General features: G+C 31.7%; 8 protein-coding genes across 8 annotated transcripts; 5 read left to right on the top strand and 3 right to left on the bottom strand.

The window, feature by feature from the left end:
* Window positions 1-332: 332 nt before the first annotated feature.
* Window positions 333-2,168, bottom strand: cubi_03560 (kinesin-like protein; the record flags this gene model as incomplete). The annotated part of the gene is made up of 1 exon (XM_029020573.1): window positions 333-2,168. The coding sequence occupies one exon, from the start codon at window positions 2,166-2,168 to the stop codon at window positions 333-335; it is 1,836 nt and encodes a 611-aa protein (XP_028875017.1).
* A 637-nt stretch (window positions 2,169-2,805) lies between these two features.
* On the top strand, window positions 2,806-3,930 carry cubi_03559 (methyltransferase; the record flags this gene model as incomplete). The annotated part of the gene is made up of 3 exons (XM_029020572.1): window positions 2,806-3,513; window positions 3,562-3,663; window positions 3,715-3,930. 3 exons carry the CDS (start codon window positions 2,806-2,808, stop codon window positions 3,928-3,930), a joined length of 1,026 nt encoding a protein of 341 aa, XP_028875016.1.
* Window positions 3,931-4,450: 520 nt separating this feature from the next.
* cubi_03558 (phosphatidylinositol-4-phosphate 5-kinase) lies at window positions 4,451-6,940 on the top strand (the record flags this gene model as incomplete). The annotated part of the gene is made up of 1 exon (XM_029020571.1): window positions 4,451-6,940. The coding sequence occupies one exon, from the start codon at window positions 4,451-4,453 to the stop codon at window positions 6,938-6,940; it is 2,490 nt and encodes an 829-aa protein (XP_028875015.1).
* Window positions 6,941-7,025: 85 nt separating this feature from the next.
* cubi_03557 (uncharacterized protein) lies at window positions 7,026-7,584 on the top strand (the record flags this gene model as incomplete). Its single annotated transcript, XM_029020570.1, has 4 exons — window positions 7,026-7,165; window positions 7,210-7,299; window positions 7,344-7,446; window positions 7,495-7,584. The coding sequence occupies 4 exons, from the start codon at window positions 7,026-7,028 to the stop codon at window positions 7,582-7,584; spliced, it is 423 nt and encodes a 140-aa protein (XP_028875014.1).
* A 176-nt stretch (window positions 7,585-7,760) lies between these two features.
* Window positions 7,761-9,626, top strand: cubi_03556 (uncharacterized protein; the record flags this gene model as incomplete). The annotated part of the gene is made up of 1 exon (XM_029020569.1): window positions 7,761-9,626. The coding sequence occupies one exon, from the start codon at window positions 7,761-7,763 to the stop codon at window positions 9,624-9,626; it is 1,866 nt and encodes a 621-aa protein (XP_028875013.1).
* Window positions 9,627-9,801: 175 nt separating this feature from the next.
* cubi_03555 (uncharacterized protein) lies at window positions 9,802-10,215 on the bottom strand (the record flags this gene model as incomplete). Its single annotated transcript, XM_029020568.1, has 2 exons — window positions 9,802-10,089; window positions 10,132-10,215. The coding sequence occupies 2 exons, from the start codon at window positions 10,213-10,215 to the stop codon at window positions 9,802-9,804; spliced, it is 372 nt and encodes a 123-aa protein (XP_028875012.1).
* A 274-nt stretch (window positions 10,216-10,489) lies between these two features.
* Window positions 10,490-12,130, top strand: cubi_03554 (importin alpha subunit; the record flags this gene model as incomplete). Its single annotated transcript, XM_029020567.1, has 1 exon — window positions 10,490-12,130. One exon carries the CDS (start codon window positions 10,490-10,492, stop codon window positions 12,128-12,130), a length of 1,641 nt encoding a protein of 546 aa, XP_028875011.1.
* A 2,087-nt stretch (window positions 12,131-14,217) lies between these two features.
* Window positions 14,218-16,410, bottom strand: cubi_03553 (uncharacterized protein; the record flags this gene model as incomplete). The annotated part of the gene is made up of 1 exon (XM_029020566.1): window positions 14,218-16,410. One exon carries the CDS (start codon window positions 16,408-16,410, stop codon window positions 14,218-14,220), a length of 2,193 nt encoding a protein of 730 aa, XP_028875010.1.
* Between the last annotated feature and the right edge of the window lie 174 nt (window positions 16,411-16,584).

The raw sequence follows: 16,584 nt of genomic DNA, 5'->3' as shown, positions 1-16,584 counted from the left end.
GTTGGCAAAACAACATAAAGTAATGCTTTATTTAGCAGTATTCCAAAGTGGCAATCGAAATTTATAATAAGGAATGTAGCCTTAGCTTCCAGTTGAATCAAAGTTCATCATTCAGACACAACTAGTGATTTTCTCTTTATAATTTCAGTATTTTAGCGGAACTAACTGATCTTTTGGCACGTCAAAAATACTGCCATATATAGAGTTGACCATTGAGAATAATTCAAGTGGATATGCAAGGGTGAATATTCACTAGACGGCTAAATTTTCACATTCTTTAAAGAAAAACAAACATTATTGTTTTTAAAAATTGAAGCAATTTAAATGATTTATTAACTGGTTCCTATAATGTCCATAACAGATAAGAGCTCTTCAATTTCTGCTAATTCTTTCTTAAGGTTTTCTAAAGATTCTGATTTTCTTTTAACCAAATTTTTTAATTCTTGAATATATTCATGAGAACTTTCTCTACTATAATTCTTCTTCAATAAGTCTTTTAGTATAAGCGATTCTTCTTTCAAACATTCACATAATACGCCTAAGTGAGTTGCGTGGTTTGACGCAAGCTCTTCTTGTTTTTTAATAAAGTATTCACCCAGATACTTTTTTAATTTGTTTAGATCGGCTTCAGGAATGGTGTCAGCATTAATTATACCAATACCAGGAATGTTAAAAATACTATTTCTTCCGAATAATTGTTTTATTTGTGGAGATAACGTTCTTGTTGATACATGATCTTCATTGGTCGGTATATTTGGTGACAATACACTTACAGTGTTTTCTGTAGTATCTTCATATCTGGTTATTTCAGGGCAAATTTCAAAATCCTCTTCTCTGAGTTCGGTATCAGCATTTGATTCTTCAAATTCCTCTTCAGTACACGATCTCGGGCTTTCATTACTGGAAGATGCATCCTTTTTGGACACATTCGCAGGAGCAGTTGTTTTCCTAGACAGTGGATACCTAGAAACATATTTATCACTATGAAAAGTGTCCGATCTATTGATTGACTTCTTCCTAAGTTCCTTTACTCTGTGTGCGTATCTAAGAGTATTTAAAGTTTGTTCCGAGCAAGAGTAGCATGGACCTATATTTGCAATCATTACCGAGTGCGCATTTCCAACAAATACATCTTTTAAAACCTTAGTTAATTCTGATTGTCTGAAAGGAACGTGGCTACTTTGCTGATCGTGCAGAGCTCGGATGCATTCTTTTAAAGCAAGTAACGAGCGATTTATCCCTGCTCCATCCTGTTGTGTTTGTCTTGTACTATGCACTGTATCCGCACCCCTTTCACTTCCTGCCAAATCAATAAACACCATCTTTCCATATGTTATAAATTTTGGAGAGAGAGGAGATTGCAGGGAAGATTCTTTTACGGTAGAAAAAATTCTGGATCTAATTTCAATTTGTAGAATAGCGTGAGATCTGGATGACATATCATTCATACTATTTTGTGCAGTTCTTCTATATTCTAATCCTTTACTAATAACTGACAGCAGGTCCTCTCGAGTTTTTATTAACCTTTCAGTAAGATCCTTGACAACTACTTCACGTTTACTATTTTCCATTGCACTCACAAGCTTTTGGTTGTTAAGTAGATCATAAAGTTTATCACAGTAAATTTCGAAAAAAGAAACGTAAACTTCTTTATTTTCATGTTCGCTTTGTTCGAGAAGTTCAAAAATGTTATTTACAGCCAGTTCAAAAATTCCGAGTTCACGCTCATTCCTCCCTCTTAAACTATTAGAGTTGGCAGTATTTTCACTCCCCATCATTGTGTAAGTTTTTCCGCTTCCGGTTTGACCATAAGCAAAACAAGAGCATTTAAATCCTGGGGTAAAAATATTTTCAGTTAAAGGTCTTATAATATCTTCATATAATTCTTTATTATTTATTTGCTCACTATATACTCGATCAAAAGTATATGAATGTTTGTCAATGTATTTAGTGCAATCTACTTTAGTTTTCAGTTCATGGACATAAATAGTGTTTTCATCTCCTGCCGCCTCTACCACGTCAACATCATTTCTTGTAATTTCATTCTCAGTAAGAGGACGTTTTCTTACAACAACTGTAATTTTTGTTCTGTTTAATTTGTTTTTTGCATTGATATTTACATGTTCATTGGTTCTAATCTTAGATGATCCAGGACGTGATAGATTCATTTTCTATTCTGCATATTATAATTTTTTGCAAAATTCAATACCCAAAACTTTTCCCATAAAATTTTGTTTAGGAAAAAGTTAACTGGATTAAGAATTTTTTCTTGTTATTCTCACTTTTACCTCACTTTCATTCGTATAGACATATTATTAAACGTATTGTGAGGTGGTTTTCTTTTATAATTTTCGCGGGAAAGTCTTTTTTTTTTTTTTTTTTTTGTAAGACCTTTTGACCAATCATTAAATAAATAAAGATATTTAAGAGAGGAATTAAATATAATCAGCTCTGTGATATATTCTAAATATTCTTTATTGCTTATCTTTACACCAACCAGCCTATTTTTAATATCTGAAAAATCATTTAATACTGAAATAATAAATTGTTTCTAATTGCATTAATAAAGTTTTTTAATAAAATTTGAACAAATATTTTACAAAATTAATTTTTTTCGCAAGTACTTAAAGAATTGTTTTTTTCCTATTATTAAACTTTGCGGATATATTTTTTTAATTAAGAGGGTTATCACTCGACCTATTTAATGCTCCAAGTAAATTAGGATATTTTATAAATTTTTCATTATTTTGTTTGAAAAAGATCCCTCGTATTAATTATTATTACAATCTGAGGATTTTGTAGGAAATGAGAATACTTAAGGTAGTTGACTCAATATTGACTTTTGTTTGGCTGGCATATTGGCATCTAAAGTCGTTACTGAACATTGCTCCATCATTTTGGAGATTTTGTTATAATGCTTGCAACTCATTATTTACAAAGTTACAGTACACTTCTAATATTGATGTTTCATTTATGAATTATGGATATGCAATTAAAACTCCCCATAGTCTACCTGAAAATTCTGAGCTAGATAAATTTATTGAATCTAAATTGGAAAAGTTAAAAAAGGAATCTCCACCAAATTTTAACGATGTTTGGAACTCAGTACAGCTGTATACCGCGGTTCTGTCTACATATGATGATAACTTTAAGGGCAAGTCCATTTTAGAAGTAGGCTGTGGCAGAGGTGGAGGATCGGTTGTAGTTTGTAGTGTTGCTGAGCCGATGTCGTATGCTGGAATTGATATTAGTGACCAAGGGATTGAATTATGTAGACAAGTATATAAAAAAGACTTGATTCCTGCTGGAAATAAAGTATTTTATGTTGGAAGCAGTATGGAGCTTGAAAACTATTTTGCCCCTGAGTCTTTTGATATTGTATTAAACGTTGAGTCTGCTCATTGTTATCCTAATTTTGACAAATTTGTAAAGGGAGTGTTTGACTTACTCAAACCAGGTGGAATGATGCTATTTGCAGATATTTCCCCCACTATTGCTTGGCCAGATATCAAGGTAAGTTTATGTTAGATTTATAGAACCTTCATTCAATATTCAATTTAGGACACAATTACAAATACCGGATTTCAAATTATTAAGCAACATAACATTACTGCTAATGTAATTTACTCCTTGAAAACGGAAGTAGAACCTTTTTTGTCAAAGGTAAGCTTCATTTTTTTTTGTTTAAATAAAACGATTAACAACAGAAAATAGATTAATTCTAAAAGTTCTTCAAGCTACATTGGCCGAGCTCTCATGTGGCTTGTAAATAGTCAGACTGTGAGGATACCACTAAATGCTATGATAAAAGGAGAAGGACAATATCATATCATTGCGAGCAAAAAACCTGTTCAATTTAATAAATCCACAACAATTCAGGATGAAAGACCGTCAATAACGAACAGGCACAATACAAAACAATTATCGTGATATGCATGACATTAAATATCCGATAAATTCTGATCTAGCACATTTTTTTATGGATTTAAATTATTATTTTTATTGTCATTTTTCTTTTTTTATTAGACAATTTACATGGGTTTTGAATTTTTTCCTCCCGCGCGGTGGGCTTTAAATATCTTTTACTTGTACTAATTAATATCTAATAATTTGGAATTTGATTGAAATTTGTACGATAAATTTTTGATATGTTGTATATTAGATCAATTATTTTATACTAATGCATAGGACCAATTTTTTTAAAAGAAAACATTCATGTTACAAGTTAAAGCAAGATGTTTTTACAAAAATCCAAAATGAGACGGATTTATCAACAAAACAAATAAAGGATTTTTACAACACATTTATTTCAAACTCAGATAATGGTAAGTTCTATTATTAGCTCCTTAATATTGGTATTTTGTAGCTATAATAATGTAATGTTTTTATTATACACGATATATTGATTTAAATTGATATATCTATTTCGACATATTACTTTGTAGGGTTTATGAATATTCGAAGGTTCAGAATGGTTTTAGGGCTATTAGATGATGGACTCCTTTCTCAAATGATTTTTAATGCTATGGATATTGATAATAACAACCTACTTGATTTTTATGAATTTGGTAGATCTTTGGCTATAATGATTTCAGAAAATTTTGACGAAAAGGCAATGTTTTCGTACAGAATAATAAAGGGAGAAGATCATACAGATGCAGGTGATGGGATAACATTTGAGAAGTTATTAAAATCGATTAGAGCTATCGATAACGCTAGATACATGCTCGTTGGGCCAAACATATTAAATTTTTCAGATCAAGAAATTAAGAATTTTTTTAATAATTACTCGAAAATAAAAGATGGAGAAAATGAACCTAAGATCTTTTTTGAAAGTTATAAAATGGCGATTCAAGATTCTCCCGAGTTTCTCTCATTTTTTGGAATAATAACTCCAAATATACTTGAATCTTATGATTTAGATATTGATAGTAGGAAACCTCCTCTTATTTTCGAAGGAATTAATATTTTTAATAGGGCAACAGTTGAGAAAGTTGATTATATTGAATCTATTGACAAGGAGCTGACCTCAAAGTTGAGATTACAAGTCTTTAATATCTTGGAAGATATCAAAAACATTAAACAAGAAACAACGGATTCACTAAATGCTCTGGAAAAATGGATTTTAAACCCAAAAGAAAATAACTTATTAAATTGTATGTTTTTTAATATCAATGGCAACTCAAAAAAGTCGGGAATTCAAAATTTTGTTGGTATTAATAACTTAATCAACACATTTACTGATGACATGCTTTCATTGAAAAATGTATTGAATAATAATATTGAGATGCTTGATTTAATTTACAAAAGAAGCGTTTGTTCTTTGCAAAATAAGGTTTCATCCCAGATCGTACCATGCAACAGTAGCTTAAATTTGGGAACAATAAAAAAGGTTTATAATCGAAGGAAAATGTACATAAATAAAGGTAATGTTGCTCCAAATACTAAAAATCGCATGTCAGCAAGTGAAATGATTAAGAAAACTTTTATGCATAAATCAACCAGTAACCTTGATTATAGTAGGAATAATTATACTGCTAATACTCGAAAACGAATTTCCTTGATACATATGTATAGAAGAAAAAGCAATATAAGCGGAGGATTCCAAAATATGGGGAAAGCGTCGAGCAATATTAAAGTGAAGAGTTATGAGACGAATAAGCTTTCAATGAAATCCAAGCATTCTCATTTAGATAAAGAATCACCCTCAGTAAATGTAATAAATGCTCATATGATGAAGAGAACTAAGGGTTATGTAGTTTATATTGGCCATGAGAGCTGGAATACTGTGTTGAATATGATGATTGGAATGAGATTAGCAATAGGAAGGGTTTATTCAGAACCAAATCGAAATGTAGCAGATTACGACTTTATTATGAAAGAAAAGTTTTTTATAATTCCTAGGACTCAGAATTTATCAAATATTAAACCAAATATTCCGATTCAAAAAGCAATTGATTATAAAGGATTTGTAAAACCTGTGCAATTTATTGATTATAATCCCATGGTTTTCAGAAAAATTCGAGAAATATGCAATATTTCTCCTGAATCATACGTAAGAAGTGTTGGTCCAGAACAGTTATTAGGGAATATGGTATTGGGAAACTTATCTTCTATGAACGAATTATGTAGTGAGGGGAAATCAGGTGCATTTTTTTACTACACTACAGACGGAAGATTTTTGATTAAAACGGTAAAGAAAAAGACAGCAGTCTTTTTTAGAAGCATACTGAACAAATATTTTAGCCATATTGAAAAGAATCAAAATAGCTTGATAACAAGAATCTATGGCCTTCATGCTCTTAGATTTAAAAAGCCTCTTCTTCAACCATTCAATACAATAAGGGAACAAATTTCGAGTAATGGAAATTCAATAATAAGGAGAAAAAGCAAAATACATAAAATTTTTTTTATTGTTATGGAAAATATCTTTCATACTCCAGTTGAGATTCATAGAAGATATGACATAAAAGGAAGTTGGGTTGGAAGATCAACACCTTTAATTCTTCAAGAAGATAAAACTATTGCTTTAAAGGAGTTAGACATGAAAAATAATAAAGAAATGCTACATATTGATCAAAAAAATCAAATTGATTTATTAAAACAACTGGAAATAGACTGCCGATTTTTTGAGCTTTATAACATAATGGATTATTCACTTCTAATTGGAATACATGATGTACAAGATGACTCCCAAAACATTAAATCTCTTATTGAAAATAAAAATAGTAGAAAATTTGTTGGAATTCTTTCCTCTGATCAAAAGAAAGTTTATTACTTAGGATTTATTGACTTTTTTTCGACTTGGAGTACTATAAAAAAGTTTGAAAGACTCTATAAAGCAATCATCATTGGATCATCAAATGGTATTTCAGCGGTTCCACCAGATAAGTACTCATTGCGCTTTATGAAATTTATTAAATCGAGAATATCTGAATGAGAATAGTTTTTTTTGCGGGGTTTGCCAATTTATTTACATTAAAATATAAAAGAATTAGGTTGTTTGTAGAATTTTTATAACTAGAATGGAAAGCAAGGTGTCTATAGACCCTCTTTTAGAATGCTATATTGATATCATAAGAAACTTAACAACCATTACAAATGAAATCGTCATCTCAAGCACTCGTAAAGATACAAATAATTCAAACGAATTAAAGAATGGTGTGTACGTTAGATCACGCAGTGTTTACAATCATTTATTTCTTTCAGTAAAGAATATATAAATTTGTTAGTAAACGCACAAAGTATCCTATCAGATTCAACTTTATCGAAAGTTGAGATTCCACTTGGGTTTATTAAGTAAGTACTGCGCAATAACTCTAAATTTGAATAATTATTATTAGGCATATTGATGAAGGAAAATCGCCAAATACATGGCTAATGAATTTATTCCAGCTTCTCGATGAGCAAAATGATAGGGCCAGAGGGGAAGTATTAACGCTGTCTGTAAGTCAAGTATTGATATGTATATATTTTATCTTTAACTTTAGATAGTGCCTGCATAAATCGATCTGTAAAAGGCTACTAATGAAGCGTGACCTTTCACTCGATGAGATTGCAATTATCGGCAAAAAAACATCATAAGCTATTGTAGATGAATAATATTATATATTAATTATCTTGCGTAATTTCTCTTTATATTTCATGCAACTTATCAACAACCTTACGAGATAATGATACTTAGGCGCCAGTGTGAGTTTTGTTAGTTGAGTTGAACCATACTTTTATAATGAAACTGTTAATTTAATCTGATGGCAATAATGGAGCAGGAACAAAAAAATGTGAGGAATGATACATTCTTGTCAGATGTTGTTTCATCGAGTGCAACTGAGTATGAGAAACCCGAAGAAAGGTCGAAGTCCGAAGCAAACATTGAAGAGCTACCGTATAACCAAAGGTATTCCAAAATTGAGCCCGGAAGTACTTCATTCGATGAATCAACTTCTTCTTGGTACCAGTTAGCTGTTCAGTCGGGAACTGGGAATATTTCTGGCGAAGACATGAACTCTTTGCTTTATAATGATGAAGGTGTATTGGGTGGCTTATTTTCTACAAGACGACCAAGAGATGCTATGGCAGGTTTTAGCAGTGGAATGAAGACTGTAGGGAAGGGTGTTGCTGCTGGTGTTGCAACTTTAGTCGCTGCTCCTGTGGTTGGAGCTGCTACCGAAGGTGTATCTGGATTTTTTAAAGGAATGGGTGCTGGGATAGTTGCAGCGGTCGCATTACCTGTAACTGCGGTTGGAGTTGCTGGATACCAAATGGCAAGGGGAGTAGCAAATACTCCGGAGGCTATATCTGAAAGTAACAAGGGGAGGAAATGGGATAAAAAAAATAGACAGTGGATTGAATATTACTACTCATTAGATGATGAAATTCAACAACTGAAGGAAAAGGAAATTAAGTCTTCACAAAAAAATGATAATTATGAATCAGAGGATTGCAACAGAAAAGAATCAATAAACTCTCCTTCAAAAAGCGTTGCTGACACAACCTATTATGATTTGTTATCTGTATCGCCAAATGCAGGTGCAGATGAAATTCGAAGACAATATTATAGAAAGGCAAAACAATACCATCCAGATAAAAACCCTGATGATGCGGATGCTAAAGATAAATTTCAAAAGTTGGGTGAAGCCTATCAAATACTTGCAGATCCCGAGCGTAGAAAAAGGTACGATGAATATGGTATTGGAGCTACTTATGATATGCCTGTAATTGATTCAAGTTTGATTTTCACAATTTTATTTGGGTCTGACAGTTTAGAAAAGTATGTGGGTAAACTTAAAATGGTTTCTCTTGTTGAAATTGCTACCACTAATGGTTCTCAGAATGGGGCGAGCAATTCAAATGAAATGGAGCAAGCAATTGATAATGAACAAAGTAAAAGGACAATTTTACTTGCAGTAGAAATGAGGAAAAAGATTGCTCCAGTACTAGAAGAGTTTGATGCAGAAAATTCAGTTCCTATTGAAACTTCGGAGATACTCAAGGATTGGAGAGAATCAATTTCTCAAGAGGCGAAAAGCTTATGCAACAATTCGTTTTGCGATGCAATGGTTGAAGCCATCGGTTGGAGTTACGAAAATTATGGATCTCAATATCTGGGAAAAATTGATACTTTTCTCGGAATAGGAGGTAAGTATGCTAAATTTCAAGCAAAGACAAGAAATGTTGCATCTACTTGGAAAATGGCATCTACTGCAATTAGAACTGCTATGGCAGCTCAAAATTTACAATCTTCTATGAAAAAAAAACAATGTGGAGCAAAAGAAGGTGAGTATGACAATGAAGCTAATATGGAACAAAACGCAGAGGACTCAGCAAAAGCGCAACAACAGTTCGAAGAAACACTGCCACTTATATTGGACACTATGCTTCGTATTACAATTATGGACATTGAAGACACAATTAGAACGGTTGCTAAGAAACTAGTAAAAGATATGGGAGTTGATTTAAATGTAAGGAAGCAGAGAGCATTGGCTCTCATAGAACTTGGCTCTATTTTTCAATCAGTCGCTAATGCTTCGAATCAACAGAGAGAAGAAAGCGGTGATAAGCCAGATGCAAGAAGAAAAGTTGAAGAAGCATTCATTAAGGCGGCTCAACAGAGGGACGAAAAATAGTTCAGAAGATCTGTACATTCTAGTTTTATCTTATGAAATAATTAGGAGAACAATTCCATTTATCAATTATAGTCGAGCATATGTATGCTAAGTAATTTATGTATGGTATTTGCTGCCTTGTCGACAATCTCTAGTCTTTAAGCAGTTTATGGCACAATTTACTAAAAATAATAACTTACCTCTTCTCAATAGTTAAATCTGCATTACTTAATGCATTCGTGCCCATCTTTGAAATTTCGACTATCATATAGCTAATATTTTCTTTGAGTGCGTCTTTAAATATTGTTTTACCATTTTCCCTGTTACAAATTAACTCATTTGCAAGTGAGCTGAGTTTTCCTTCGTTACCTAGTGTTTCAGCTAATTTACTATTTGAATTTCTAGCAGATGTCATTGGTGGAGAACATTTCATACAGTACTTTAATCCATTTGAAGGATCTTCTAATAAAGGTACTTCTTCACACTAACTAAGTTAGGAAATATTTTGAATATAATTAACACTTACAGATGGGCAAGCATCACCCAACATTATCCATCCTTTCAAAAGGTATGAACCCATCAATCCACTAATAGTGGATACATCCTTCATTATTTATTTGCACAGTAGAAATATTAAATAACGCAAATTTATTTAAAATTATTGTTGATTTGGCGGCGAATAGTTAACTTTATATATATATATATGTTTATATGTTTATATTCGTCATTGATTTCTAATTATAAGTCGTATATTGATTACAATTGATAAATAACCATTCTTGCGGGAGTTAATTGGCGCCACATAATTCCACTTTCTATAAGTAAGTGAGAGCACTAGTTAATTGTGGGTTAGAAATAAGATATAAATTGGGATCTTAGCAACAATGGATAAGTTGGAAACCCATAAGAAGGCTTATAAAAAAACCTTTGATGACCCTAGAAGGAAGCGTGAAGAGCAGCAGGCACAAATTCGAAAGCAACAACGTGATGAACAACTTAGTAAGAGACGTCAAGGAAACGATGGAGAAAATAGCGATATATCTATGGGTATTAATACCCAGGCAGGAAATATGTATGGTATTGAACATATTCCAGCATTATCTCAAGGAATAATGAGCCAGGAATTCAATACTCAGTTTGAAGCCACGCAAGGCTTAAGAAGGCTACTTTCTAGAGAGCACAACCCACCAATTCAAGCAGTTATTGACGCTGGAGTAATCCCACGGTTAGTCCATTTTTTAAGTGATTATGACCACCCAAACCTTCAATTTGAAGCTGCATGGACCTTAACTAACATTTCATCTGGCACTACTGAACAAACATGTGAAGTTGTTAGGCATGGGTCTATCCCAAAATGCGTTGAACTTCTAAATAGTCCGAAACTTGAAGTTAAAGAACAAGCTATTTGGACACTCGGTAATATAGCAGGTGATTCTGCAAACTGTCGTGATTTGGTTTTAAGAGCGGGTGCTCTTCCACCAATTTTACAATTAATTGCACTAGAAATTGGCCCGTTAGATAATAATGAACAAATGATAAGTACGAAATCACCAAGCACAGTGGGTGGAAAGGTTAGTGGCAAAACCAGTATACTAAGGACAGCAACTTGGACGGTAAACAACCTTTGTAGAGGTAGGCCACCGCCGCCATTTGAAATGGTATCTCATTCTTTACCAGTACTATGTAGGCTTTTATATTTTTCTGATTTGGAAGTGATGACTGATGCTTGTTGGGCACTAAGCTATATTTCAGACGGTCCGAATGATCGTGTTGAGGCGGTACTAAGGAGTGAAGCATGCCCTAGGCTTGTGGAGCTTCTGGGCCATCCATCACCCCTTGTTCAGACTCCTGCGCTTAGATGTGTTGGAAATATTGTAACAGGTGATGATAGACAAACTCAGATGGTTTTGTCATGTGGGGCTGCGAGATACCTTTTGCAACTTTTATCTTCCCCTAAGAAAGTAATTAGGAAGGAAGCTTGTTGGACTGTTTCAAATATTACGGCAGGAAACAAAGAACAAATTCAAGAAATAATTGACAACGGATTAATCGTGCCATTAGTTAATCTACTTAACACTGCGGAGTTCGATGTAAAGAAGGAAGCTGCATGGGCTATTTCTAATGCTACAACAGGTGGGACAGTTGAACAAATAGAATATTTGGTTAACCAGGGTGTGATCAAACCTTTATGTGACCTACTTAGCATTGAGGATGCAAAGGTAATCAATGTCGCCTTAGAAGCAATTGAGAACATTTTAAAAACAGGTGCGATACGACAACACGAACTTGGCCTTCAAGAGAATCCATATTGTGCTCTTGTGGAGCAAGCTTATGGATTGTCCAGGCTTGAGAAACTTCAAGAAGCTCCTTCAAAAGCTATTTATGAAAAAGCATTTCACATCATTGTTTCATATTTCCCTTATGAATACGAAGATGATCATGAAGAAATATTCGACACAATTAACAGTGGTGAACCTGAATTTAAGTTTAATCCAGATTCAAATGTGGATTTTAAATTCGAGTAGAATTACCAAAAGTATTAATATTGGGTCTCTGTAAGTTTCAGTAGAATTACGACTTATTCATGCTTATACCAAGCATTTTTAAATATAAAATATATATGATTTTACAAATTCTGATAGACTTAGATAGAAGTTGATTCAACTATTCTGTCATATCTCTCAAAGACTTGATTTAATATTTTTTGTGAATACATCACTGCTCAAAGGTGATTACAAATTATAAAGAATTATTCAGTGCGTTTGTGTGTCGAATATATATATTTCAGAACGAAGAGGTGTTTTTCTTTCTAGTACATTCGGAATGATTTGAAATATTTTCAACTACTTTCCTTTTTGAAGAATTGATGGGGATGAAGAATATTTGAATGCTTCAGGCACCGTTTTGGTTGCGTTTCGGTGTATTTAATATATTCTTCACCTCCAGTCACTAAAATAAACTTCACATTAATGCACTGCTTTATTATATCAGATTCTGATCTAATAATTGCAATTTTTAACATTTTAGTATAATTATAAACAAAAACCTTGAAATATGCTCCAACCCTTCCTCCCCCGATCCAACAATATCAGTTGTTTTTCGCCTAAATAAACCAAAAAATTTCCAGAACTTGGATTAGTTCGAAGTTTTATAAAGATAAAGAGTTTAATTTCAAATAAAGTGTTGCTTCGACTATAGAACTACTCAGTTTCTCAGTATTTGTTAAACTAAATATTTCTTTTCAATATCCTTGAACAAAAATGAGATTTCAACAGTATATTCGGAATACATATTTTCTGTAACTAATATTTTTTTGTGGAAAAATGTTTATATGCAGTCGGTACATAAAAATTTAGTTCTATTAATACACTCATTTTAGGAATTATTTTCTTTGTAACAATTCAAAAATAAAAGTTAAATTTCATAATTACGTTTAGAAATTAGTTCTTTTTTTAATTCAGTCAACAGCCGGTTAATAAATATGCTTAAAGGGAAATTCGAACTATTTATCGACTCAAATAAATTGATATCAGATCAAATTACTTTCATACAATTATAATTAATTTTTCCAGCTGCAGATTTTTCATGTTTCAGAATTCTGTAGTATACTTTCCGAATAGATACTACCAAGAATAAATTTACAAAAGTAACCAAAAAAGTTTTCTTTTCAACCAAATAAAGGTTCTGATTCCTCTAACATACACACTTGTGGATTTGAAATTCCAAATTCATTTTTCTTAAATCACTGAGTGCATTTGGTAACTCAATAGGAACTTTTATATTATTTGGATTAATCAATTGTAAAAAGATTTTACTCTTCTTAGCAGCCATATTGTCTAATTAAAACCATCAAAATTATAATTTGCCAATCATTTTCCTTATACTGAAAATTTATTTCGTTCTCTATAATCATTTTATGCCTTTTTTACAGATTTAAGTTGGATCTTGAATGTTACGTTCCTCACACGATTTGACCTAATTATACTATTTGTTTGTACTTTCTTTTCTTCTCGTTAAATTTCTCTACCGATGAAAGATTATTTCCTCTGAAACCTGCCTTTGTGGTTTTGAAAATTCTTTGAAATTTGTTACCTTAATATTCAGGTGTTAAAATACTTTTGATATTTTTTCTTTTTTTTGTCAAGCCCAAATTAAACCAGTTTTTTTTCGAAAATAATCAATTAATAAAATACTTCGAACAAATTAGACAATATATCAAAAGGACTGGATTTATTAATAAAAAGTTTACATATAAAATTGCTTGTTTTATAGCTTGGTTTGAATTCTCCTTTTTTCCCTTTCATTTGAATACTAATGCAATTCTTTACGACAAATTATTTTTTTTACGAATATAAACTATAAATTTTGAATAAATTAATATCATTTTCTAATCAATTATAGATTTTAATTCTTACATAAAATGTAAGTATTTTAATTAATTTATTATTCCAGTTACTTAAATTAAAAATGACTGTTAATCTATGTTGCCAAACAACTCTAGAGCAATTATCTTATCAAATTAATACTTGAATAAAAAAAAGGTTGTAATAAAAAATCAAAAAATATTTAAAATTTATTATTTTAATAAATCATTTTTATCCTATCCACTTAACTAAACATAATTTCTTTTATCTCCGTAAACTCTAATGAGATTATTACCTTCTTCGATTTGATGAGAAACGTCCCCACATATAAATAATCCATGTTCTCTTCTTTCAAAACTTTTTTGATTCGGTGACCTACTTCTACCAATATTTCTCGAAAAAACATGTAATGACTTACTTTTAGGTGTTGATTTTCCATTTTCTATCATCGTATTATCTTTCGTATTTTCATTAACTATCTCATTTATTGGTTTTACAATCCCATTTGGAATATTGCTTGAGTTTGGATTTAAAGTATAATGAATTGGACAGCCTTCTTCATTAATAAATGTTAGAGAGACTGGTTGAATTTCTACACCAAGACTACCATTAGGAACTTTGAATGTCACAGGTTTCAAAATTGGGGTTAAAGCCTCTGCACAAAGGATATTTGTTGAATTCTCTAATTTCTTATTTAAATCTATATTTTTGCTTGAAATCTTGTGTTTACTATCTTTTGATTTAATTTTTTTGTTTTTATCATTATATTTCTTTACATTTATATTTGAATGTTCAGATTCACTGCTATCTGATTCTACATTGCACGATTCACCCAAAAAGTTGAAACTATTGCACTCTCTAACTTTTTTCTTCATCTCATGGTTGGAAAATTTAGCCACTTTAATGATGCTATCCTTAATCCACTTATTTGGAATCGCAGCAATTTCTGTGAAAGCATTAATGCAAGTTTTTGAATTAGATGCTAGTTCTTTTAAAGTATCAAGTATAGCTGGGGATTTACACTTTTCAAGTAAGCCAATAAATGATGTAATTTCTTCAGGTTCTAAATCGGAAAAAATGTCAGGAACATGAGTATGATCAAGCGATGTATCTGAAATAGTGAAAACTTCGTTTTGAGGAATGTTATTGGCTTTCTGTAAAGACTCCGAATTAGTGAATTCATGAAACTCTATGATATAAAGCTGTACCTGCCTAACACATGTTACTAACTCTTGTAACCACTTTTGTGCGTTCTTATCATCCTCGCACAGTACAAACATATTTGCAATTAATGAAAAAAACAGCCCTCTATACCTTGAAAATTTCTCTTCTATTTTTAATGGTACACCATTGGAATAAATTTCGCCAAGTTCCAAATCTATTAAGGCAAATAACTCGACAGCATTACTTCCTAATAAAATATTCTTTTCTTTCTCTACCCACTGTAATGTATCAATTCCGGTGAACCCGTGTTCAGCGGCTACGGCCTTGAAATAATGACTAATGTAATGACTAAAAATCATTTGCCCAGTTTTTTCTTCTGGTAACTGAGATCCTTCAGGTGTGTTTAATGCAAACAAAACTCTGGGAGGAATATCTTTTTTTCCTCTATTATAGCCAAAATGTCTGTATAAAATTCCCAATATCTTTGCATTCCTAATTCCTTCTGTCGAAAGGAACTTTCCATCTTCTTGCACAGAAGGATTTAATATGCTCATGTCCATACTTCTTATCAATACTTCTAACCAAGGGAATCTTTGACAAAGTTTATTTTCAATATTTAGTGGATTATTCCAGTCTATTATTCCTTGGCCATAAATACAAAATGATATACAGAACTTTACATACTTAGATAATTTAATATCATCCCATTTATTTGCATCAGAGTTCAACTCTGCTTTACAATAATGGCAATATCGTTTTGCAAATTTAGATAGGCATTCAATAGAACATATTTTATTACTTAAACAACGCATTTTTAGAAAAACAAGCAACTTTTTGTTTGATTCTCCAATTATTTTATTAATTTCTTTTGGTAGTCCATCAATACCTGAATTCATGTATTTTTTTACTGCATATTCCTTCCCTGTTGCATCTAGAATTCTCTGTCCAAGTACTATTAACCTTTCATATATTCCACTACCTCCATCTGCTACAGAAATAATTGCATTATCAATGTCTGTATCAATTATATCTTCTCCCAAAAAACCAAAAAATTGAGCCATATCATACCACATTCTACATAATGGATCGCTACACCAAGAAAACCTGGTTACCTCTCCATTACAATCTCTTCTATGTCTTAAATTCATAATGGCCTTTGCTGCATTGTGTTCAACTTCTATTTGCTTCTTCGCAATAGTTCTTCCATCTTTCTTATCTTCGTTGTAATTTTCCGCTGCATGTTTAATTTTTAAAACAACTCCTCCTTTTTCAGGCATTTTACATCAATCTAATTCAATTGAGTTTTACTAATTATTTTTTAAATTTTTCTTCTATATTAATATTTTTCCACAAGCATGCTCACAACAGTGTGCATTGGTTTTCTTTTTTTAATTCACACAAATAGATCAAATAATATTAACTCTAACAAAAGAATTGTCTAAATTCAAATT

Source organism: Cryptosporidium ubiquitum, assembly GCF_001865345.1.
Source record: "Cryptosporidium ubiquitum isolate 39726 chromosome Unknown contig_3, whole genome shotgun sequence".
Lineage (NCBI taxonomy): Eukaryota > Apicomplexa > Conoidasida > Eucoccidiorida > Cryptosporidiidae > Cryptosporidium > Cryptosporidium ubiquitum.
Note: the sequence above shows the minus strand (reverse complement) of the source record. Positions and strands in the feature narration are given on the sequence as shown.